The 26,026-nt window shown below is 39.5% G+C and overlaps 1 protein-coding gene across 1 annotated transcript; it reads right to left on the bottom strand.

Annotated features, from left to right (window-relative positions):
- Nucleotides 1-2,046: 2,046 nt before the first annotated feature.
- Nucleotides 2,047-24,666, bottom strand: smg5 (SMG5 nonsense mediated mRNA decay factor). The gene is made up of 22 exons (XM_022199620.2): nucleotides 24,181-24,666; nucleotides 23,101-23,199; nucleotides 20,126-20,249; nucleotides 18,099-18,255; nucleotides 16,582-16,671; nucleotides 16,115-16,204; nucleotides 15,321-15,399; nucleotides 15,106-15,231; nucleotides 14,104-14,172; nucleotides 13,315-13,556; nucleotides 12,752-12,889; nucleotides 11,395-12,309; nucleotides 11,060-11,229; nucleotides 10,893-10,968; nucleotides 9,333-9,508; nucleotides 7,960-8,118; nucleotides 7,681-7,740; nucleotides 6,908-7,067; nucleotides 5,951-6,041; nucleotides 5,719-5,793; nucleotides 5,497-5,635; nucleotides 2,047-3,449 (listed from the first exon to the last, which is right to left on the bottom strand). The coding sequence occupies exons 1-22, from the start codon at nucleotides 24,243-24,245 to the stop codon at nucleotides 3,366-3,368; spliced, it is 3,384 nt and encodes a 1,127-aa protein (XP_022055312.1). The 5' UTR covers nucleotides 24,246-24,666; the 3' UTR covers nucleotides 2,047-3,365.
- Nucleotides 24,667-26,026: the final 1,360 nt, after the last annotated feature.

Raw genomic sequence — 26,026 nt, 5'->3', positions numbered from 1 at the left:
AGGCAGAGTCTCTGGAAGGGCGTCAGATGAGGACTTGAGGGGGTTCAGGTAACTCAGGGGAACTGAAGAGAGTTTAGATTCAGGGTTAGGGTTAAAGCGGCACCCAGTGTGGTTCTGGTTATTGACACGGTGCTTTTATTGTTAATTAATCATTTTGTCCATCAGAAAAAAAAGTGGGAAAGGTCTAGTTTTGTGCAACCACAAAGATATTCAATGTACAATCCTATGAATGAAAGAAAAGCAGCAAATCTGCACATTTGAGAGCCTGAAATCATTGAATGTTGTATTGAACTTGAACTGGTTTTTTTTTTTTCAGTGGCTTAATGGTCAATTTGGAATATTGACTGGCTCTTCTATGTGGAAAATCTTGAGGGGTAAGAAGGACGGAAATTGCATAGTGGATATGACAGAAAACACTGTATCCCTCATAACAGTTCAGAATGGGGCTCTTTTTAAATAGAAGACTATTCTATCATTTGTCATATTTTTTGCAGCTGTTATCTGGTGTTGCAAACATTTTTAAGAGCTTAGAACCAAATGTCAAAGACTTTAATAAAAAACAGTCAAAACTGAACAAGTGCAGCCAAGTTCAAGAAATCCTCACTCTCAGTTCCTAGTATGGGTGAACTGTCCTACATTTCCTACAAAGGAAACTTAAAAAAAAAAAAAAAAATTAAGCCCATGTGTAAACTCAAACTTTTTTTTGTGATTTTACTGGTTATTATCGGCAGTCGGCCAGTCTTTTTTTTTTTTTTTAACATTTAGCGTGTACGTGAATATACTTTTTCTGTGATTGTATTAGTTATCTGTAATTTAACACAACAGAGAAAATCTGCAAAATAACAGAAAATTCTTCAAAAAGCTGGAATAAAATGGAACTATTATTTGAAGCAGATATGTAGCGTGACTATTGCTTAACTTTCAGTCTTCTCTGAAACAATGCAGCCCATCAGTCTAAACAGACAGGGTGTCAATGTTGACGGTTTTAGCAAAACAATCAAAAAAGTGGAACCTGGCTCAACTTCGTCATATGGTAAGGTATTGTGTTGTGCAAATATGTGCAACTCCCCATTCCGGCCAGATTACGTTGTAGCTTGAACTGAGTATTTCCACTGCACCTCTCACGACTGTTGCACAGATTAATGAAATTGTTGCTGCTTTAATATCTTTCCAGAGTTGTAAAATTCAGACTTTCATAAACCCATAGCAGTGTTCATTGTTTGGGGGTCCGAAAACTGGTTCTCCAAACTAAAGCTGGACTTCCTGGATCGTATTTCATGTCTCACTGGTATGTGAAGAAACAGCCCTCCACCAAAGCAGCCCCCATGCTGTTTTTGTCTGAAAGCCTGCTTAAGAAACCTCCCTTCAGAGAACATTACGCAACTGCTTTCAGTTTGAGGGATGTGTAGTTTGTGTAATACTGGCAGAAGGCTCCTTAAGGGGAAACACTGCAGGTGGAAAGGGTGAAATTAGCGTGAAACTTCCCCAGTTGGCTACTTACTATAAGATAATTTAAAAAAAAAAAAATTGTATTCAAAGTATTTTGAAATTTGATGTTTAAAAAAGTAAATTAGGTTTTATACGTGAATAATGACCCAGCAGTTTACTTTTTTTTCCATTTTGTTTTTACAAAGTGGATTTTAAATGTATTTTTTCATCACTCCTCTGTAAAAACAAAACAAAAAACTTCAGAATATAGACAGGAATAAAAATAAAGTTTGGTGTATGTAGTTTCCAGTAAAGTGGGGATTGCTGGCTCAAAGTATAAGTAATTTAGAAAAAATGAACTTTAAACTTACATCTACAGATGCAAAGTGTAGTAAAATAACCATCTAAATGTGTATTTTGGATGTTATCTTTTCATTAACTCGAAAAAAAAAGATACATTATAGTACCAAAATATCCCAAAATGTCAAAATTCCCCAGTACATGAAAATATATATTTTTTCTGCTCGTCAACTAATTGATTAGCAGTTTCAGCACTTTATTTTTCATTCATAAAATGAAAAGTGGCACCGTATACTGATAGGAAGAAAGAGGTCAACGTCATATAGGAGTTTCGTTTTATTGTTCAATGTATGACCACACACATATACTGGTTTTCTTTTGCACTGTGCATGATTGGACAGTCACTATGGAAATGGTGATGTCGATGGGATACATTTTAGGAGTTTACAGGGGGTCCAAACACAACCCACATTCCTCAGGGAAAGTCATCCGGTCCTTCTGTTCTGAGCCTCCGATACGACCAGCTACAACACGAAGCCAATCAGCTCCTACCTGCCTCCTCCCGCTAACACGACTCCTGGATAAATAGATTCTAGGCTTCTTTTAATTTTCAGAACCAAAGGTCTTGTTCAGTGGATCAATGCATGACACCAACCCCTTCCCTTTCCCTTAAACATTCTTGCATATATCATTCAGATTTAGCTTACAAAAAAAAAGAAAATAAACAACATCATTTGGGTACAAAAATAAATCCAAATTAAACCTTTAAAACAGGGCGGTGCCTGTAACGGTATTTTTTTTTTCCTTTTCTGTTCTCATAACAGAGACAGCACAATACATAAGTCACTGGTCACAAAAGTACACCGCAAATAAAGAAAAACAAAACCAAGTAAGATTTCAAAAAGCCACGTTGGAAAGAAACTGATCCCGGAGAAGCATACGTCTGCCTTCCCTCAACCCTTCCTAGAGGCCTATAAGCTACGAGACGCCTGGTTTGTTGTTGAAGGCTGGAAGCCGCAAGTGTCAGGTGGACAGAGTGTTTTCTCTGTCTCAAAGTTGTCGTCATACACTCTTGACTTTCCTAAACACAGCCCCACCAGACTCACATTCTTGTCCCTGTTTCTCAAATACAGACCGAGGGGGGAAAAGGGAGACGGGAACGGAAATCCAAACCACTGCTCTAAATATCTATATGGATTCATCTGAGTGTGAATGTGATGCGTTTGTGTGTGTGCGGTTTCTCTCAACACGTATGTACTCGTTTGCTAACATATACAGTGTATTCCTGGTTAGGGTGTGAACCAGGGGCACTTCAAATTGTGTCGCATCATCCCACCATTTCCTCACCCCGACCACTAGGGGTCGCTCTTTATGTTTAGGATTAGGAGTGGGAGATCTGCTGTTTCGTATGACGCGTTTCGCTCGCATTTCTCTTCTTTTTTTTTTTTTTACTCCACTGTATTTACTTTTCCAGCCCTCTAAGCTTTTAACTCTTCGATCCAGCTTTCTTTTGAGTTGTTTTTTTGCCTTTGGAGACGCAGATACACACAGAGCAAAAGAGTGGGAGAGAGAGAGGGAGCGAGTGTTGTGATCGATCAGCTGTTCGCAGCGCCGACAGCTGCCCCCTTTTCGACCTCTCAGCCAATCTCCTTCCACTGACGGTAGAACTCCACGATGTTCTTCAGCTCCATCCCTGCCGAGCCAGCTGCCTGAATCGCCGCCTGGCAGAAAGACGAATATCATGAAAGGTAGGAAGAAGAAATAACGTGGTAAATGTACATGTGTCACAAAATGAAGTGTCTGATATCAGAACTGAGATGATGCCAAGTTCATTATAGCTAGGGGCGTTGGGGGTGACTGAGCATGGAGGAAATTTTACTTTTTTTATTCTTCAAATCTATTTTATGGTGTATAGCCAAGTGCATAAATGCCCTGAAAGACAGGATGTGTGAATGCTTTAAATGACAGCAGACTTTACACTCTGGCTTTACATGTGTTTAGATGACACGATTAAAACTACTGTGAAGTATACTGGAAAAGAGATGTGCAATTCATCAGTATTGACAAAAGCATGTTTCTTGCAGGGCTGCACAGTGGTTTGGTGGTTAGCACTTTCGCCTAGCCTCTAGAAGATCCCTGGTTTGTGTCCCGGCCTTCCCAGGAGCTTTCTGCATGGAGTTTGCATGTTCTCCCTGCAGCTTCCTCCAAAGTCCAAAAATATGCTCAGGTTAATTTGTGATTCTAAATTGCCTGTAGGTGTGAATGTGATTGTTTGTATGTGTTGCCCTGTGACAGACTGCCAACCTGTCACTCAATCCCTAATGAGGACTGAGCGGTGTATAGATAACGGATGAATGTTTCTTGCACTTTCAGAGTACCGCTGTGGCTTCCATGTTGTACTACATTCTTGCTAATGTACACATTTCTGCATGAAAGTGAGAATTAAAATATTTTTTTCCCTGATTTCATTGCATCTCCTGGGGGCAAAATATAAATAAATTACAATTACACTACAATTTACCAATGTTCATAAACGCCTCACATGCTAGCTGTGCACAGAGAAGCCTCTAGGCTCCACTTGGTTACAGCAGCAACGAAGACAAGTATGAGGCCAAAAATTACTTAGAAAGGAGTGAAATGAGGTGTTCTAATGTCAGATGTCACCCAAGTTAAAACAAAAAAATTTTTTTGTGCTTCTCTGAGCTGAGTTTTTTTGAGCAGAGAACATTTTAAACATGAACATTCCAATCTATAAATCTGATTCAGTGTAATTGTTGGAACTCTTAATTTTCTAATTCTCTATTGCTCAACCACTACTGGATTTCTGAGGTTGATGCCAAGCTAAGATCTGACAATATGAAGGCTGATGAAGCCCAGATTTCTGCTCTCATTTACTAACAATTAAAAAACAAACAAGTGTTCCTTCATAGCTGATGCACGCAGTTAATCAGCACAAATCCCATCCCCAACCCCTCACACTGTCATTCAAATCTCACAGTTCGCTGAAGGGATGCAGGATGTTGGATTTTTTTTTCAACTCAACTCTGGCAGATGCCAAAATATGCATATATTCTTTCCACCTAATTTCAGAGAATATCAGGTCTCTCCTGTAGTGGAAATAACATATTATTATGCCTACTCTGCCCACTGGCAGGTGCAGACATAAATACGGTGTTTTTCAAATGTTCACATTTACCAGCAAAACAACTCACACATAAAAACTGATATATTTATTTTAATGTAACATTTTTTAAATAAAATGATCAACTTTTAGCCTGGTGGGTGTTATCTGCCCATCAGTGTTTATTTTGGGTTAATGCTGATATATTATTTTACAGCCGTAATCAGCAGGTACCACTGATGATACCATCAGCCGTTCCTATTTTAAATGAGAAAAATGAAAGCATCCTTATCAATCAGTCTAATGTTTTAACATTAACACACATTTTAAATTGTAAAAGAAAATAGAGTTCCGGCCAGAAGAACACGAAGCTTTGACAGACAGTTCATGTCTGTGGGATCTATACGTAAACTGAGGCCCAGAAGTCTTTACTTCTTTCATGAAATTAGTGTTTTTAAAAAATAAAGTTTTCCTGCAGTTCTATAAACCATCACAAATGTTGATTGTGTATAGAAACAGCAGTGAGTGATGAGCACAGTCCACTGCAGGCAGCAGTGAAGCTAAACAGAACCCATCAAGCTTCTAGTGTTGGTGGAAACTGTGACCTCCTGAGCGTGTTTGTGTCTGTAACGCAGTGAGTGACTGACCTTCATTGCTGCTGACTGAGTGCAAAGCTCTTCCACCTGATGGCCTGTAAGAATGGTCACCATGCCGGCTGTATCTTCATCTCCGTTGCTCTGGGAGACTGTTAGCTGACGGCAACTGTCCACCATTTTGTAGAGATGCCTGGAAACAAGGAAGGAGCAGTCAAATTAGAAATCACATTCATCTAATAAGTAAGGAAACGGTTGAGGAGAAGAAGGGTTTACCAGGCTTCAATGTCCTGCCGTTTCAGTTTATCTCTTTCAAAGCTTCGACCCGACTCTTTCTGACAACGGATGTATCTACAAAGGGATGAAACAGAGAACGCTGTTATTTTAAAAGAAGTTATATTGAGAAAAGCGAGCCTCAATATGTAGCTCACAACTCTTTCTAAAACAAACAAAAAAAAATGCTGAAATATTCTCTATCAGTCACCCCATGTCTAACACAAACACCAACCTGTTGCCTTTGCGAAATTCAGACTCCAGGAAGCGGATTCCATCCCTCGCACCAGCATTTTCCTTCTTCAACCTGTCAAGTCCATCAATCACTGCAAAACAAAGTGAGTTCAGATTACACACCACAGTCAGACAGGTTAACAGTTTAATCTTTATTTAAACTGGAGTTGAATTTATTTTGGCTACAATACAAAGTCTTTATTTCACTGCCATGATCGAATGCTCAAACTGGTACATTTATCGTTTGACTGATTGTCTATGTGGTGCTGTGGAGTCTCATTACTCTGGATGGCAGCTTAGCACATGTAAATCAGGTCTCTAAAAAGCAGAGCACTAACAAGAGCTGCAATAAATCAATTTATTAATATGTTTTCTTTTTAGTAATTGTTCAGTCAGGACACATCTTAAAGTTTGAAACCAGATAGGATCAAATTTAATACCGTTTTCACGATTATTGCTACCTAATTTTGGAAAATAGGGACGATTTATCCAAGAAATATTCACTAATACATCACTTTTTTTTTTTATTTACACTTCCGTGGCAGTACATAGCAATAAATACTAATAAGAATTTTTAAAAAAACTAATTCATCTTAAATTCTAAAAATGGTTAAAACTTGCTAGTTATTGCATCTCAAATCTCAGATTTTGTAATACTTTCTGGAGCCTCTTTTTAAAGAAAGTGAATTCAAAGCTTTGTGGGACTTTTTAAGACCTGCAGACATCCTGGTATTTTTCAGATAATGTTCAGGTGTAATATTAAGAGTCAAGTGAGTGTACTGAACATAAGTTTTATTCCTTTAATAAAGAGTAAAGCGCATGAGTGTCAACAGATCCTGTTCAGATGAATATTCCACAGCGTTCATCTACACAGCAAGGTCAGTAATCTTGGGAAACATCCCATCCCACCGAACACAACACACCGCTGCTCAGGACAGAAAGAAGGCCGCGCTCTGACCTGTTCGCGGGATGATGATGATGAAGCAGCCGCTTCCAGCCAGCTGCCGGATGAGGTTCAGATGCTGGCAGAGAGCAGCTGTGTCTGGCACCAGGTAGGGAGACATGGATGACTGGGCTTTAGGCTGCTGAAGGCTGCCCTCTAGCTGTGACACCTCCAACTGCAAAGAGACAGAAAAAGAGACCCAACACTTGATGATTTGAGAAAAATGAAAGATGATGTGGATTTTATGGCAACAGAAATATGATTTCAGGATTGCTGAGGTTTAGATTGATGTTGGCTGTTTTAGGATCATGCCATTACAACCATGTCACTTCAAGAAAACATTTTTTTACAACATCAAAATGAAAGTGGCTTCAGAAAAAGAAACGACAATATCTTTCTAAGATTTTTCTTCTCTTTAAACATATTTTTCTGGCATTTTTGCCTTAATTGGGTGGTCACAGTAGCGAGAGAAAGACAAAACATGCAGCAAGGGTCCAAGCTACTCAGGAATCAAGATGAGGACTTACTGCAGGGCATTAGCACCCATGTGGCATCTACTTTAACCACTGGGCTATCGGATCGTTTGATTCCCAAGCTCTCTCTATACATTTTAAGTAATTTCCATACTCATAAACAAGACAGCTTATGTATTTTTTCAACAAAACTAGGGACTTTTGACAATGATGACTGTATCAGTGCACAGCTGTGTCTATACTGTATCTGTGCACAAATTTCAAAGAGAAACACAAACAGGGTAAACGCTCAGTGGACAGAGCGATAATAAAAACCTGTAGTCGAAGCTGGGCCATATCCCTCATTAAGCGATTTCGACGAGCCTCCTCTTCAGCCTGGACAAATAAAGATAAACCAAGCAGAGTCAACATCAAATGGGACAGTTTCTTTGCACACATGTAAAAACCATTTCGGTTCCAGGTCATTAATTAAACATTTTTCACACATATTTAGGTCAGCAGTTACACAATGCCATCATTTTTTTTACTGTCTATGTGACAACTAATGAAAAATTGAATGCAGGCTCCCTGTGGTTCTGTTCAGATGTCGCTCACCATTCGGAACTGGGCTTTGGCCTGCTGCACCAGATTATCCTGCTCGGACTGGCTAATGCTGGTGAAGATGCCCGCTTCTGGGTTGAAGTGCAGCACGTTGCCTTGGAGATTTGTCAGGAAGTGGCCAAAACTGCGAATGCAACACACTCGCACCACGCACTGAAAGAACAGAAGGAAGCAAATGTTTTCATTTTAAAACATGTATATCTGAATACAAAATGTTCCATCGGAATCAACTTCATATCACTTTTACATATATATTTCTCTACATTTTAAGCACTGTAATTGTCATCTGTCTTCACTGCATACTTGTTCAGTGGGCACAGCCACATGCCAGTTATTACACATTTTAACACTGCAGATGGTGCAGAACATCGTGATTTATCAGCAAAAACAGAAACAGAGCCAGTAAAACACTTTAAGTTGACAAAAAGGATTTGCTTAGAAGACATTAACTTATTGGCTGATTGATTTCTCAATGAATTATATACTGTTTGCACTATAAAGTAATAAAAATGTGCACTGTAATTTCTTCAAGCTACAGGGTAATCATATATTTAGTTTCAGTGGTTTTCCTGGCTCAGAATAGTCCTGTGCGTGTCTGAATGAAAATAAGCTTGATTTGTCAGTGCACAGTAAAGTGTTACCCTATTTGACAGAAATTTATGCATTTTACGGTTATTTTTGACTATTTTATAAGCAACAATATCTATTATGCTTGAGTATGTTGTATTTAAAAATGTTAGGAAAATATCTATGTATTTTTATTCTCAGAATTTCGGCAGTGGTGATTTTGTTTTGTTGATGGTTAAAACCTCTTTCGGAGGTGCCTAAATTCTATGTAGAAAAACTACTGGCTCACTATCACATAGAGTAAAGACAAACAGATTAAACAGTTAATCCCCAAACAAAATAGTGGACATGTAATCTATGTATTGGCGGATTAGCTAATAATTTAATCTCCAGTCTCACTTATTGAGGTAACTTTATGAAATCTGTTATAAATACTGCAAAATAGTAGCAATGCAAATAATTCACTTGTCACCTCCACAATGTAATGCACAGGGAAAAAGCTTTTAAGATCAACTGAGACTTCATTCTGCTGTAGTTTTTCCAGAAATGTCAGTAATTCTTGAGATTTTCTACAATGAAAATGGTTTTATCTGATAGGATAATACACAATGTCCATCGTATGATCTCTGTGGTGCTGAAATAAAGCAAACAAGCATAGAATGAGCAGAACTCATAAGACACATTTGTACCAAACTGAATATTTGTACAGTACAGATAATTTCTTTTGTGTTTTCCAGTGCTCTCAATCCACAATAAACATTTGCAAACACTCAGTATTGTGAATCTGAATGCGTGTTTACCTCCTGTAGGGGACTGAGGGAGGGGTTGCGGCGAGTAAAATCAAGGCGGCGGTGAGCTACGTTGAGCGCAGGTAGGTGTCGCAGAGCCAGATCCTCGGGCAGCAGCAGACTCTGGACCAAACCCGGCTGCTCACACTCATTTAACAACTCTGTCACCTCTGCATTCAGACCAAGCTCTGCAGTACACACACACACAGACAAATAAATAAACCTACTGGAGACTCAGAGCACAGCCATTGCAGTGTAAAAAAATACATCACGCAGGGAGTGAGACAGCTGAGCACTGGCACTGTTTGTGGCAGTACAGTACAGGGATGAGATCACAGCTTAGGGATGTGGACAAATCTAATACCACAAAAACAGCTAAGATGAAGAAATACATCATTACTGCACAGACACATAATATTCCCCAGTTTCCTTCAGATCTCATTTTGCAAGAATTGTTTCTTGGCACTTTGCATGCAAAGTTTAAAAAATATATATATTTAAAAAAAAACTAAAAAGTTCGGGATTTTTATTTTTGCAACACTCCTTGAATGAATCAACTGTGACATACGGCTAAAAAAGAAAATAAAAAACATATTTTTCTGCCTCTCTCATTCAAAATTTTCTGCCAGATCATGTAAAGCCACGACTGCGACCAAATTCTGTGAATTTTCAGCTGAACTGCAGGCCGTATTCATGCAGCAGAGAGGAGACTGAGAAGACAATAAAACATACTTGAATGATAAAATGAATGCAGCACTGTTCAAAACCAGAATGCAAAGGAGCAAACCGTCAGATATACTACATTGTTAACACCTAAATGCATTTGTGAAAATGTTGTTCATAATGATAGTATTATTCATTTTTTTGTGTAAAATAAATATTTAAAGAAACTTTACGTTTTATTGATTTGTGGAATTACTGTGTCATACTGCACAGAAGACATTTCTGAGTTTTCTTTCCTTCTAGCCAAGGTTGTCCTGTTTCTATAGAGTTTCAGGACTTTATATTGCAAGGAAAAATAAGACCACAGTGAGGGAAAAATATGACTGGAGCAAACAAAAAAAATGCTGAAAACCTGCCCGGAGTTTAGATAGTTAAGAAACAAGGGTTTGTAATTTACATACATATTTTTTATATTTAAGATACTCTTGAAATATCTGCCAGCTTTTACAGTTCAGCAGTTGTCCTATTATAGTTGTGCACTTCCACAGCTTCCTCAGAGTCGAACTTTATGTTTCAGTTACACATGACATTGTAAGAGTGTAAACCTGAAATCCCATTCAGGTGTAGGAGCTCATGTTGTCTGCAAGCGAACAGCCAAACTACCAAAACTGACTCAGTTTGTGTTCATGACAGTTTGCTGAATCAGATTTCGAGACAGGCTGACTCTGAGAAAACAGTTATTTACGAGATAATTTGGCAAAGAACATCGAAAAAAAATCTTCATTTTGTGCCTAAAGATATAAACAAATCTGACATTTCAGTATGTGTGAACCCAGGGGCACAAAAAAGCCTCGGCTGCTGTTGTGACAAGTACAAATCTCTATGCAGCGCAGTCTAGCAGTAACTTACCAGCCTCGAGCATCTTGCTGCCATCTGGTAGCAGGTTGAGCAGCACAGACAGTCGGTTCCACAGGCTTTGAGAACTCTGCAGAGAGAAACGCTGATCAGTTTGTGAAACATACTTAGACTAAAAAGTCCATGTTTCATAGAGAAAGCAGGAAAATCTGTTGCCTCACCTGTGCACACATTAGGATAATATCAGTGTTTGTCCTTAGCCAATCAATGAAGACCTTCACCACCTGGATTAAGCCCTGATTGGTCAGGATCTCCAGCTTCTCCAACAGAGTTTTTTCACTATGTACTGACTGAGTGCTGTGTTGGCTGCCCTCCGAATCAGAGTCCAGGTCTGGAGAATGTGGCAAAACAAAAACTGAGCCAAAATAAAACTTTGACTTCAAACTAAAATTACATTTCCAATTCTTTAAGAATAAATTTTCAAAGAAAAAAAAGACAAGAAAATGTTTAAATATGTTGGTAAAGAGCATACAATAAAATCATAAATGCAAATTACCATTTTCATTGGTTCCATTGGCCGTACCAGGGTTCATGTCACAGGATGAATCCCCAGGAGGAGGAGGAGTCTCCTGGGAGGGAGGAGCAGAGGTGTCAGTAGGCGTGGGAATACCCGAAGAAGAGGAGGCTTGAGGCCTTAACAGCATGTTGCTGAAGGTCGGCGCCAAGCGGAAGCAGCGCTTTGCCTGAAAGAGTTGAGAAGACATGGCTTGGAGGTTGCTGCTGATGCTGGAGTCGCTGGGTGCAAGGGGCCCGTTGGTGGTTGGTGGGGTGTCACCATCCCTCTCTCCTCCGTCTTCCTTTGGTTGGTCTTCATCTTCCTCTTCATCCTGGTGCTCCCGAGCCTGACCCTCCAAGTTGTCAGAGTTTTCCGTGTCCTCAATGTCTTCCAGGTCTGAGCGGGACTCCTGGCTGTTCATGTCCGAATCGGTCTCCACATCAAATGCTGTTCCGCCTTCTTCCTCTTCTTCCTCTGAGCCACTTCCCCAGCTGCCCTCCTCACCCAAGGGGTCTCTCTTAGATTCTTTCCTGACAGATGAAGGATTCAGTGGGGTTTCCGTCGTGGTCCCACTTGTTGAATCAGTACGGCTCCTCCTCTCTTCATCTTCCTCTTCATCATCTTCGCTCTCGAAGCCTTCGCTCAGGTCGCTTTCATCTTCTCCTCGGGCATCTTTGCGAGCACAGCGGCGGCGGCGGAGTCGAGAAAGGCGGGTGTATTTCTTCTTCTGCCTCTGTTTCTCTTCCTCCATCTTGTGCTGTTCTTCCACACTGGTATGCTTTTTGGTGCCAACCCTCTCGCAGCCATCTTCATCCTTTTCCTCCTCATCCTCTTGCTCCAGGGATCCATTCTGCAGAGGCCTTTCATTTGACGGATCAGTCAGTGGAGCTGATGAATCCCTCGTGTCCAGGTCGTCTAGATAAGAGAAGAAACATTTACTGTCCGTCTTTTGTTCATTCAGGTTGTTTGTCAAAGATATTTCATTTCTAACAACATATTTCTATTTTAAAAAATGTAAATGTTCTCCAGTGGGTTATTACTGTAAGATAAAATCGGAAAAAATGAATAAATGTGATCAACTCAAGATTGCTCCTGACATCAAGCGATGTTAAGTCATAAGGAGGTAAATGCATGGTATTAAGGCAGACACTTCACATATTGCTCTCCCAAAAGATGTTCACTTTCAACCACAAAACAGGCCTTAAATCCTGTAAGATGTGGCTGATTAGGAGAAATTGATCCTGAAAGATTCGTCTACAAAGCTGACGGTGGCTGAGACATTCTCTGTGCTGTGTCGATAATTTGCACTTATATGCCTTTTCCTCTTTTTAAATACATGAAAAGTTTTGTCTCTCACCTGCAGCATCAGTGTGAAGTGGAGGCACCTGGCTCTCTGCTTCCTCCAGTTCAGCCTGAAGTCTGATGTTGACGTGGTTCACAAGGTGAGAGAAGAGGGCCAGAGTAAAAGCTATAGACGCACTGTACTGCTTTGATCCTAAGGACACAAGACACAAACATTTACTACAATACAAATAAAGCTCCTAAACATAACTTATCAAAGTACGTACATTATTAAAACTGGAAGTTAGAATCCACATTTCCGCTTGAAAGGGAATCCATTACATATCTTCAAATGATCACAAGAGCCTTGGACAGATGTAGCGGTTACTTATATGCCCAGCAACCCACAAAACCAAACTGTGGCTGGCTGTTGTCTTCTGCCTCTTCTACTAATTACTCTAATCTGCATCTGATTTCGATAACCAGGCCCTCTGAGGATCATATTGAAATTTTAACTACCATTTTAAAAAGGACATAAATGAAAACTGTTCTGTGTTACTGTTAGAACCACCCAGACAAATCATGTTAGAAGCTTAAAATAGTAAAATACACAACAGCACTAATGCTATACAAACCAACCTCCTCTCTTAAGGCTGTGCACCACCATCAGACATGTGACCACCATCTTGAAGATGAGGGTGTCAGGCAGCACAGGACAGGAGCTGTCAGTGTGCTGCTGCTGTTGCTGCTGCTGCTCCTCATCTTCCTCACTGGGTGAGTGGTGAGCAGCACCATGTGTTGGCGGTGGCAGGTAGAACAGGACCAGGTTGAAGTCCTCCAGCACCGACTGGCACAGCGAGGTCAGCTCCGTCTCCATCAGACTGCAAACAGAGGAGGGCAAGCAAAAGACAGAATAAATGAAGGGATGATTCCTGTTTGCTGCACTAAAGTGGCAGCAAAAACTGCTAGAAATCATCATGTTTGTTCTGTGAATGCCTGGAAAAACTGAGTTTAATCGCAAGTTAACGGAAGAAAATCTTGATCAACTGAATTTTGAACTAGTCTTCAACCAGTCGAGTTGTTGGGTGGAATATAACCTGCACGTTATCATCTGTTGAACTAAATCAGCCACAGTGCACTTCACCTGCTAGCCTTATTAGCTTAAGTAAATCATGAACTAACATAGTAAGATAGCAACTGCAGCATTTTACATCATTTGAATCTAGGTACTTCATACTGATATGATAACAGCTTTAGAGCAGACCAGTGTGCATATAAACCAAACAATGAACCATCTGACCTAGAGAATACAGTCCTACTACAGACATATGAAATAGGAAGGAATGGAAATAAAGTAAACCGCTGCAGACTTTGATTCTGAAACAATGTGATCCATGATAAGTAGCAGAGTGAAGCACAAACGCTAACCTGTTCTTGGGCTGCAGCAGGCTCTGGAGGTACATGAAGCTCACCAGGAGGCGCTTAATGTCTTTGGATCTGCAGAAAATAATGCCAATGATTGATTATAGGTCAAACATAACGACAATAAAGAATCTATTCACTACTTCAGAGTACGCGGTAAACTGCGGCAAAAACATCGTAATTGAAACTGTGGTTATTTAAGAGACCTCTCTCTGTCCAGTACAATATGTTAAATAAATATTTAACCATGAGCTCAGTAATGAACACAAAAGTAAATATGGGAATTTCCAACAATATTACCAAAAACTGAGTGTCTGCACCGCATTGCATTGCACAGGTCTAAATGTAAAGGAGGAAACTGATATAGTACAAAACTGGTCAGCAATTATACAAGTCAATGAAACAGAAGTAGCATTGTTTTCAGTCCAGGTGGCAAAAGAATTTGTTAAGCTTATTTGCATTTCCAGAGGCACCAAGCACTGGCCTCTGAAGTGCTTATTTAACATTCTTCACTTGCGTTTATATTTGCCTTTTCTTCCAACTGAATCCTGTTACTTTTGTTGCATTCAACAAACTAATTACCCCACAGGGATCATCAATCATCTCATCTCATCTGCAGAGAGATGCTGCTTTATCCCACCAGAGGTTAGAGCGCCTTTGTGATTGAGACGGCGAACACACACGTCGTTAATTATGTGAATCCATAGCAGTCAACTGGGACTAGATTAAAATTGCTAGGGGACGTTGAGCAGAATAAAATGAAAACACTTTCTTTATTTCAGGTAGATTTTTTAAAAAGTAAGACAGTGAAGATCTTTAGTAACATCACTTAAATTATGAACCAACAGAAGTGAGGCCATAAAAACTGACAAAGGCCAGAACAACCACCACAAAATACAACACTCATAATGAACCCCAGAGATTAAAATGAACCGGAAATTTGTTGTAAAACATTGTATTAACAGCTGAAGAGTATGAACAATTTCTCCAGTTTCAAAAGGTCCTCACCTTTGCCGTGATGGAGACAGCTTTTTCATTTCCTGCTTCTTCACTTGGTGGTACATCTTGGCTGCTTTGTCAAACAGGCGCTTGAGGTTGCCATAGGCACCCTCGAAAGGGGCATCTGATTGGATGCTTAGCATAAATAAAACATCTGTTAAGACTAACTAAACAACAACGGGTTAAACTTATAATATGTCTTGTAACATAAAAATCTCTCTTACCAGCGTAGGTAGTAGTATGTGGCTTCGACATTATAGAACTTGCTGCCTGCAAGTGTGCCCAGTTGATTAAAAGGCATTCCTGCAGACAGATCGAAGGACGAAAAGCAAAAGAAAATAAAATAAAAACAAAAACAGGTTAACATATATGAGTTGATGTGATATGCTCTTAAAATCATTAGTTCATATTTATTGTCAAAACTGTAAAAATGAATATGTCCTGCCCAAGTATAACAGTGACACAAGCCAATATGATGAAACAAAATAACTGTAATTATGCAGCTTTCCATGAAATATTCCATTATTATTTAGGAATCAATACATTTCAAGCAGAAATAGGAATGGTATTACTCTGTACAGCAGGTATTCAGTAGCCCCTAGTTGCTTTTAAATTAACTGTGCATGTCAGCAAGCAAAAGTTGGACATTTTTGCTACATTTAGACACAGCCAGATGAGCAGTCTATCCACATTTTCAGCCTTTGTGCGAAGATAAGTTAAACAGCTGCTGGGTCTGCCCAAATTATTTACCATATAGGACATAAAAGTGGCATTAATGTTCTGATTCAACTCTTGGCAATTCCACACAATAACATGACAGCAGTAAAGGTAGAATTAATACTGAACCATTGGATTTAACATTTTTGTTATTCAGTCTACAAAAAAACAAAAAGCTTTAACTCACCTTCTTAGAAACCTAACAATCCTACCTCTTTGCCTTTAAATATGTTGTGGAAAACCGAACAAAAAGCAGCGTAACAGAGTGTTTTTATATACATTCTACATTACAGTTACTCACCTACGTGAGGCATAACAGACAGGGCCTGATGGTAAAACCTCTCTGCCAGCTGCTCAGCCTCCACTCCTGCAAGTTCGTTCTGGTAGCGTGCTGAAGAGGAAACATTTAAAAATAACATCAAAAAATAAAGACGCACACACGCAAGAAATTAAATCCATACAGCTACAGGACTGTGGCAGAAAATGTTCATAGCATCATTTATTTATAAAATGTCATTATGTAACGTAAACATACATCTACAATGGCGAAGACAGCAAGCACAATTCAAATAATACAACAGCAGAAAATAATGCTCGAAGCAATACACCAGTGTCTCTGATCACATAAGTGTGAACAGCCTCCTGCCAATTATTCTATATAACTAAGCCAAATTTTCCCACACTGAATGACACACATATGCTGTCTCACACTTCCACAAGCTGGGTAGAAAGCTGAATTCATTACATATTCTATTATCATATTATTACCTAGATCTCCAAGGTAGACCAGACAGCGATGACAGGCCATCTGTGCCCACTCCATCTCTTTGGGGGTGGCTGACACGGGTTTCTTTCGGCCTGTTCAGAACAATTACACAATGCATTTTTTTTTAAACGTTTCAAGCATTTAGCTGATGCACTTACCCGAAATGACTTAGAGTTACGTAACAAATGAACTTAGCAGAGCTTACATTCCAGCAAAGTGTTAGGAGAAGAGCAGCAGAGTCTCGCATTACTTGATACACGGTTTCTCTGTCTCAACGATGTTTATACACAAAGTGCGTTGTTTATGTTGGGACTGTTTATTGGTGATATTTTTGAGATAACACAGACATATTAGGCTAACAGTCAGAGGTGTAGTGGCTCTGATATCTTAGATCTTGTCTGTGTAAATTTAATCCATGCAGGGCATTTGCAAAAATGTTTGTAGTATCCAACTACAAAGAAAAAGACAAGCCCCTCTTAAGTGTTGGAGGAGTGCAGGTTGTACAGTATCACCACGGTGGGTGACACTACACCTGTCTTTGTATTTTCTGACAATCCACTGAACTGACACCTCTTCATCTGTCTGTTACCTTTGCATAGTGTAGAGAATCACTGATGTCTGATCACTGACAACTGCATAATTGTCAAAATTGTCCAAAATTTTGATTTGAATTAATATGGAGATCATAATTATAATGTGCAAATCAAAACAAGACTTTTTATGACAGTGCAGCTCCTAGTGGACAATCTAAATAAAATTGTACCAAAAAATAAATCAACAGGGCTGCTTTTACTTTTAATGTCTTGCGATACTATAAAACATTGCTGTAATTAATTAATCATGGACAAGGATGCGCATTCAGTCAAGTAACACTGGCAGCATTATTTTTCTTGGACTTGATGCATTGATCATACTGCAGCTTAAGATGTTTTTTTTTTCTTTTTCCATGGACTGCAGATGTAACATTCAGGAATATGTTTGCAGAGGCTACAGGGGTGCATGTGTAGCACATTATGACTTCCCACCAGTGAACCCAAAACATCTCAACTTCTACCTGGTGGCTTCCTATTAGTTTAAGAAGTGCTTGATGTGACGTGCACCAAAGTTTTCTACAAGTAAAACATGCATTTTAAATGTCAATATAGTAGTTTGTCATGCTTATTTAATTGCACAAAGCAAGATTCGTGTACAAGATTAATGTTGAATCAATTCTGCAGCTGTAGCTCACACTTATTATGTGGAGAGTGAGTCACAACACAGAGCACATTTTAATATCAGTTGTAAAAGTCTAGTGTTGTGTCCAATAAAAACAAAAAACTATATTGCCTAAAACAGAAGTCATTTTGACTTGTCATTGTAGGAAAAGCACAGGTGGTATTTATAACGATTGTGCTTTGAGAGTGGACCAGTATGCACAATATCAGGATCCGAACACTAAACTAGGTCAATTTAATTTAGCCATCATTACTTTTATATCTTTATCTGGATCTGTGTGTGCATTTGTACTTGTAAGTCTGACCGATAAGTGGATCTGTGACGTGAGTCCAGTCGATGCAGTCCTGCAGCTCCAGCTGGTAATGCGACTGGATGTAGAGCAGCAGGTGTTGGTAGAAACCCACTCCTGCAATGAGGTGTGTTCTGTAGGCGCACTCCAGAGCACTGCGACTGTGGATGTGCTGCAGTGGAAGAAAGAGTGGAAAGTGAAAAAAGCGTGATGTGGAAAAGGGCGAAAGCAGGAGTCTAAAGATATGACCAGAATAGAAATAACAAGACGACATGGTCATCAATATCCCCCGCCACATGTGATGTCTATGAGTCTATATGCAAAATAATGATAAAGGGCCATAACTCTGTTAAATATTATCGCACAGGTCTCATTTTCGAACTTGATCAAGGTGTCCATGGTGTGAAGCTACACACTAAATTGTTACCTGTAAAATTAAAAGTTCACTCACACTGTGTGCATCTCCTGGGGGCTAAGCCCCCCTGTCCTGAAAACCTAGTGCCGCCCCTGCAGCAGTTTACAGCTTGTCAGCTGCAGTCACGTTCTGTCGCTAATTACGGGCTAACCGTGAATGCTAGCTCAAAAGTAACCGGATGGTGAGTGGCAGGATGAGTCACGGAAGAGGTCGGTATGTTTAATGTTGCTGTAGAGTGAAAAATGAGCGAGAAATGGCAGTTTTAAAATCGCTGTGTGTGAAGCAGCACAAGGCATAAATTTGCATTGAGCCTTAAGGAGGGCGATTCAGGTTCCCACGTCAATTAAGGGCTGGCGCGTGACGTAACAATGTGCCAGGTGAACAATGTCGGACTCAAATAAATGTAGAGAGTCTTTACTATAGTCTGTGAAAGGATTGTCCTTGTAGTATGTACCGTTTGGTCAGGATGGCGATTTAAGTAAACAAAAACCGGACAGATTTTGTCCCTCTCCACACTCTAGCACCAGAGGAGCACATGCTCTAACATGGGATTTTTTGCTCAACCTCGGGGATTTTGGAGGCTCCTGTATGGAAAACCATAAATCCCACCGTCACAATATGTACATGCCTGAAAAGAAGAGAGTTGGTTTTTTTTTTAAGACTAAAATGAAGTCTGTAAGTGAAAGTATGGCGAAGCAGTAGTGTTTGGAAAACAGTGCATGACATGGTCATCAATATCTCCCCGCCACATGTGATGTCTATGAGTCTATATCCAAAATAGTGATAAAGGGCCATAACTCCGTTAAATATTATCGCACAGGTCTCATTTTTGAACTTGATCAAGGTGTCCATGGTGTGAAGCTACACACTAAATTTCGTAATCCTAGCTGTAATAGTTTCTGAGAAAAGCTGTCTCCTTCAACTCGGACGGATGGACGGACGGAGGCCAAACCTATATCCCCCTTTTCCACTTCGTGGAGGCGGGGGATAATAAACATGAACTACAGAGCATCTAGAAAGACGTTTGTCCTTTCAAATGTGCAGTCGAAATACACAAAAGCACGTAACAGTAAAGTATACTATACATGCACAAAAACGACAAGAAACTCAGAAATAAGCAACTTGTAAAAAGAACAAACCACCTCTGGAAAAATAAACGACACATAAATGAAATAAATGAAAATGGGCAGGAATGTGGCATTATTAAAATAGTATGACCAACAAGATTTGCTTACAGAAAGTACAACATGAACGTGAAAAATCTCTGAAAAATATATAGCTCTAATGATTTAAATCATTTTAAACTGTATTAATTAGTCATTAAAGAAACACTTTTATACAAAAAAAAAAAGACTAGAAATGATCTGGCTACAGTAAACATGATAATGCTGGATTGTTTACTTGTGTTGGTCTATTAGTAGAGCAAAGTGCCGTAAGTGCCATTTTTAGACATTTGATTTCCAATGGACTGCCCATGCACGACATTTGCCATTTTATGGTCACTGGCATGGCCACAAAATAGCATGACAGAGTTGACCTTTAAGGGAAAGCCAGCTAACAGGGAGAAAAACCAGTTGGCTCAACGCATGCAGAGAGGCATTTTTCCCACAGCTGCCGCGCCATTTACCTTCTTGTTGGTCTTGATAACCTGGATGACCTCATAGTAAACCTTCCTCCAGAGCAGCTCCTCAGCCTTGCGGCCATAGTCAACCGGGTGAAGAAACATCAATTTCACACAAAGCTCCCTTAGCCTGAAAGAACACACACAAACACAAAAAGAGATGCACACATTGAAGAGGTAGTTGGGTCACCGGTTTGACAAGTGGACCAATGAGTCAATCTATTGTCACATGAAGGGTGGGGCTATGCAAGAATTGAAACAATGAAGTATTAATAAATTTCTTTCGTCAAAAAGTCCTGTTTCAACATATTCGGCTACTTTTGAAGTAGAGCTTGAATAAGTGATACTATTTTAATCATTTGTTAATAATTTCAGGCGTTTTTCATGTATATATTCTGAACATTGCTGGTTCAAGCTTCCGCTTATAAGCCACAGAATATACACTCACGTTTACACTTCGACTTGTGTATTTATATATATTATTTTGTACTATTTGACACTTTCATTTATATTGTTTTTTTCTTTCTTTCTTTCTATCCATCTATAGTGTGTTTTTTATTCTTTATTCTCATTGTTTTTGTCTGAAACAGGTGCACAACACATTTCACTGTGCATAACTGTTTGTGATAAATAAAGGTCTTAAATCTCAGTTGCCAATCCATTATGTGCATTTATCTAAACCTAAAGCAACAATAAAACCAACTTTACAATGCTCCCTTTTTGTTGAAACTGCTTTAGAGAGATATTAAATCAACTGTATGGTCGTTGTGGAGGCTGCAGTTTATAGTACTGTTTGAATTTACTGTGTTAAACCAGGGTTTTGTGCACTGAATTTCTGTCAATAAGGCCAGGCTAAATAACACTAAATGTCTGTTCAGCAGCACCACAAACTGCAGCCTACAAAATGAAGCAGGTGAATCCATCAAAAACGAACATTGTAACCTCACTGAATGTTAGATATATTGTGGGAATGTTTGATTAAATTGCATATTTGGGGTTTAGGAGTATGAATCACAAACAAAAAATCTGAAATCATCATCACGGGCTCATGGTTTTTTTTTTGTGGACACTGCAAAGACAAAGCAGGCAAATCAATGATGGAAATAATGCCAGGTGGCAGCCCCACTTTACTAACACTACATCAGTACATTCTGTACTACGGGACAAAAACAAATATTTGTGGCATTACTAAAATGTTTCTTTTCTGTGACTCACATCGTCTGCGACAAGTGATTCACAAGAATTTTGTGAAATCTCAGACCCCACTTCATTTGTGCAGCAAACAGCATGATTATGTTAATAGAATTAGGCAAGTGAAAGCTGTATTTTTCCTTATTTTGTCTCATAAAGATGCTTGTCAGTGCTTGTTCTTACATTCTTCAACACCAGAGAGGATAATTTAATAATACCATTTACCACTGCAGCAAAAAATGGTGATTAATCAACTGACATAAAATGAATGTATGGATACAGCTTGTTATATGTGAATGTTTTCTGGTTTCTATAGTCTTCTAAGATACAAAAAATAATATGTTGGGTTTTGGTCAGACAAAGCATGACATTTGGAAATGTCACCTACGACTGTTAAACTCATTAGTCTAACACAACATGAGTGTGTAAGTCACTGCTGACAATGACCCGGATGAAAACCTACACTGGAATGCAACATGTTGCTCATTTTGAATAATATTGCAAAGCAAAATCTTGTGAACCATGTGAAATCTTTTGAGATTTTCAGCGTGGCTTGGATCATTTTTGTAGGAGACATGCATCTTAGTTTTTGGTACTGAGGCATCTAAAATGGAATAGCACCATTTCGAAACTGAGATCAGGATTTTTCTCCAATTTCTGACAGTGTACAGACCAAAAGACTGTGAATAATCCCAACCATAATTAATATTTAAATTGCTGCTAGTTGCAACACCCAGTTTTACCCAGCACCTCACTTGGGGTATCAAATTATCCTGTTTACATGTAAAGAACAATATATGACCACAGTAAACACTACATTCTTTTTTCTAGGACTATTATTCCAAAATGACTGTACAACTGAATCTAATTCATAACACCACTTGTAAACTTGTAGTTAATGCTACAACTAACATTTATTTCTTATTATTGATTGCTCTGTCAGTTGACTATTGGATTTATTTTTGGTACAACAGTGAAGATGCAAAACAAGGTGACATTTTAAAACATCAATTTGTCCAAATACCAGGACCAAAACTCAAAAATATTCATTTTATTACTATAAATGACAAAGACGAGAAGCAAACCCTCAGAGTTGTGTTGCAGTGCAGCTCTATGTCTTGCCTTGTCTAAGACAAATATCTCCCACGGGGGACAATAAAGTGAACTTAGAGTTACACTTTGAAAACACAAGTTTAGTATCAATAAGTGAAAAACAACACAATTATTCAACAATCAAGATAGGTGAACATTAACTTTCAGCCGAGTTGATTACCTTTCATGTAAGCGCTACATGGAGACCAAGGACGTCAATGAGCAGGATGAGATACCATTTCCTCTGCCTCTCTGTCTATTCATAATCATCTCTCTATCTCACATTTACTTCTAACCTCTGCTTACTCATTCTGAGCTTTTGCCCATTGTATCCGGTACACAGACAGCTCCTGCAATCTTGTTGAATGGGTGAATTGGTCGATGTTTGTTTGTTTCCTAGCTGAAGTTACAATTTCTAACAGATATCAAATAGCTAAATCCAGTCCAAGGTGGTCAGTTCAGATATGACAGACATCTGAACTGGAGTTGGGCACAGTCAGGATACAGAAGTTCAGACTAACATTTAAGCTAACAAAGATGCTGCAGATTCAGTTGGAAAAAAAACAGCATAGCAGAGACTCATTATATACTAGACAAGTAGCTAGACCAGATAATACTCTGATTACATGTAGCCAATACAAGTGAAATCTCCTGCTACTGCCTCCTTTCGCACACACTGCTAAGACGGATGGACGTACTTGTTGCGAAGGCTGATGTTCTCTGGCTTGAAGACCTCTCTGTAGGATGATTTGCTGCCGATGATGACATCCAGCTTGTGCACAGACTCCACCACAGCCCTAGGTGGCATTTGGAAATAGAAAGCATCAGCAAAAAAGGACAAACTGCAAGCTAAATATCTGCTAGTGTCAGGTGAAATGTCATGACACCAGCAAGCATGTACTATAATCTAAATGGTAATGTGCAGCCTGAGAGTGGGGTCATGGACCAGAAACCAGTCAGTCAGGTACTGAGATTGTCGATGTTGGCTTGTGGAATGTTGTTCCATTTTTTCTGAGAGGTTGGTGGACATTTTGGGGGGACAGACTTATGTTGCTGATCATCCAGAGCTGTCTGAAAAGATTTATTAGAAAACAAATGATGGAGTCCTGGACATTCAAGTGCCTGGCTTGTGAGCATCAAGCAGCAGCTCATTCATGTTTTCATCTCGTCATCAGTGGCATTATGAAAACAAAGCTGCACTTTAACGTGTTTTTAAGCAGTTGCTGGTCACAGGAGACTCTGTAAGTTGGTCACATCATCTCATCATTTTCCATCAAAGCCACACCTGACGATAATGAGGATTAACTCAATGGTCACGAATTTGTCACCACTCAAAAACTTCCTGAGCACATTTGGCTAGATTTCTAACCATAACAATATAAATGACATTTGTAACGTTATCTCTAAATTAGAAAAGTTGGCCATTTGTATGTTGCGTTTATATTTGCGCTCACTGTCTATCATATTAACTGCCAATATCCCTTTCTGTTTCACTTCTCTGTAACAAAAGCAGGAATGAGACATGCAGCTACTTAATGTCGACCAGCTACCATAAGCTGTACTTTGCCAAACAATGATGAGTCAAATTTAGCTGATGTGACACTGCTGAGGAGCAAACACATTGGGATACTCAGAGTCGTGACAAGTTGATCGGTGAATAGCTAGCTAGACCCTCTGCTGTGATAGCAAACACTGATTGGCTAGCGCTAAGCTAGCCAGCACAATAACGTTCAATTAGCACCTCAGTTAGCTCGACAAAAACGGCCTCGTCAAGGTACCTGTAAAGCCGCTTGATGAGAAGGACTTTCGCCTCTGGCTCGCTGTCCTGCCCCGGTCCACTCATACTAGCGATGAACCAGGTGTTTGATCACACGCTCCAGCGTTCAGTCACCGTTTCCTTCCACCCTCCCGTCGCACAGTTGTCACGGCTCTTCGGGTTCTCTCCCCGGCAGTGACAGCCGTGTTGGTATCCAGCTAGCGCTAGCTACCACAGTAGCGCGAGTTTTCCTCCTCTTCCCTCCGAGTCTCTTTCGTTTCTCGTGTCCTTTGGCAAAACCCCCTCTACCCATCCGTTCTGAAAACCGGGTAGGAGGGGGTGCCCTGTAATTTGCTCTCTTCCCGGTCAGCTAAAACGCTCTGTTATGCCTCTTGTGTTGTTCCCTGTTCCAGCCATTGCTACGAAGGCGGCCATTTTTTCCTATCAGGCAGTGACCGCTCGAATACCGCGAGAGTACAGCATATACTCACGAGATTAAGTCGGGCGGTTGCCAGATAATCTGCAAACCCCCTATTTCTGAAAATCTGGAAAATATCCTGCAATCTAGAAATGTAGAGAATAACTAAGTTTCAGACAAAAACAAAACAGCAAAATGCATTTAAAAGCATATATAATTATTCCACATGATTTATGACAGAGGAGATAATATGGAGGATACTTCTAATGTTTGGAGAGATGGATAATCTTCACTTTTTGTGCTTGCCTGCTTCTCTGTGGAGAATGGTTATACAGGGTGGGCTATAAGTTTCCATGCATAGGAAAATGTATAATGTATATATTTTTTCATGTTTCAGATACCCCATATGATGTGTTTGACACTGTCTTTGAGGGCGCTTGAAGGCCCTCAAAGGTTCCTATGCTTGGAAACTTATGGCCCACTCTGTAGTGTTATGACCGCTTGCAAAATAAGAATTTCCCTCCACTCTTAGCATATGTTATTTGGACTTGCCTTTTTTATGTAGTCCCTCAGCTTGCTATTAATTATGCTGCAAAAGTGAGCACACAATACTTGAAATAAGGACTTGCAAGTCCCTCACCTTTGAAACTTATGTCTGGGTATCAAAATTACATATTAAACTTTTTCTCCATGACAACGATCCCTTCTGTTCTTTAGAATATGGAGATCTGTGCTTCTATCTTATATGTCTCCTCTCGCCACAGCTTGAGCACACCAGCACACAGTAAAAGTACTCTGTGCTACATAATGACAATTTTCAGTCTAATGCCAGAGTATGGTTGAACCGTAAACTGATTCTAAAGAACAAGAATGATACAGAAAGGCCCACTTTGCAAGATGACAGGATTGGTTCTTTAAGTTTGTTACATATAAAACCCTGCAAGTCTGAATCTGTTTTTGAGACTGTCATCAGTATACTGTACTTGAAGATGGAAATGTTCAGCCATGGTGTTGACCACTTACTTCGCTCATGTATCTTCCAGAATATGATAAATGACATATTGATACATTGACGAGTTTTTTTTTTTTTTTTTGAAGGCTCTTTAAAGCATATTCTTACCTGGTTAAAACTCTTCTCAGGACTGTGTGGGTAAATTTAGATGGCTTGGTTGGCACAACCTTCCATCTAACGTCAAATTTTATTTTCTGTTCCTTTCTTATTACAACATTTTGATGACTTCAAATAATTTCCGGCACAGTTCCAGCCAGAATAACGATGCTGAAAGTCTAATCAGTCCGAAAAAAAGAAAGTGCATGCTGTGCAGAAGCTTTAATAATTCTTTGCTGACTTCAGGCATCTAAACGAGACATGAAGAAGAATTCTTTCCATGCCTCATGAAACATTTTTCTCCTGCTATGAGTCTCCAGGCTACGTATGCAAATGACTTTA

Source organism: Acanthochromis polyacanthus, chromosome 12 (assembly GCF_021347895.1).
Source record: "Acanthochromis polyacanthus isolate Apoly-LR-REF ecotype Palm Island chromosome 12, KAUST_Apoly_ChrSc, whole genome shotgun sequence".
In the NCBI taxonomy this organism is placed as follows: domain Eukaryota; kingdom Metazoa; phylum Chordata; class Actinopteri; family Pomacentridae; genus Acanthochromis; species Acanthochromis polyacanthus.
Note: the sequence above shows the minus strand (reverse complement) of the source record. Positions and strands in the feature narration are given on the sequence as shown.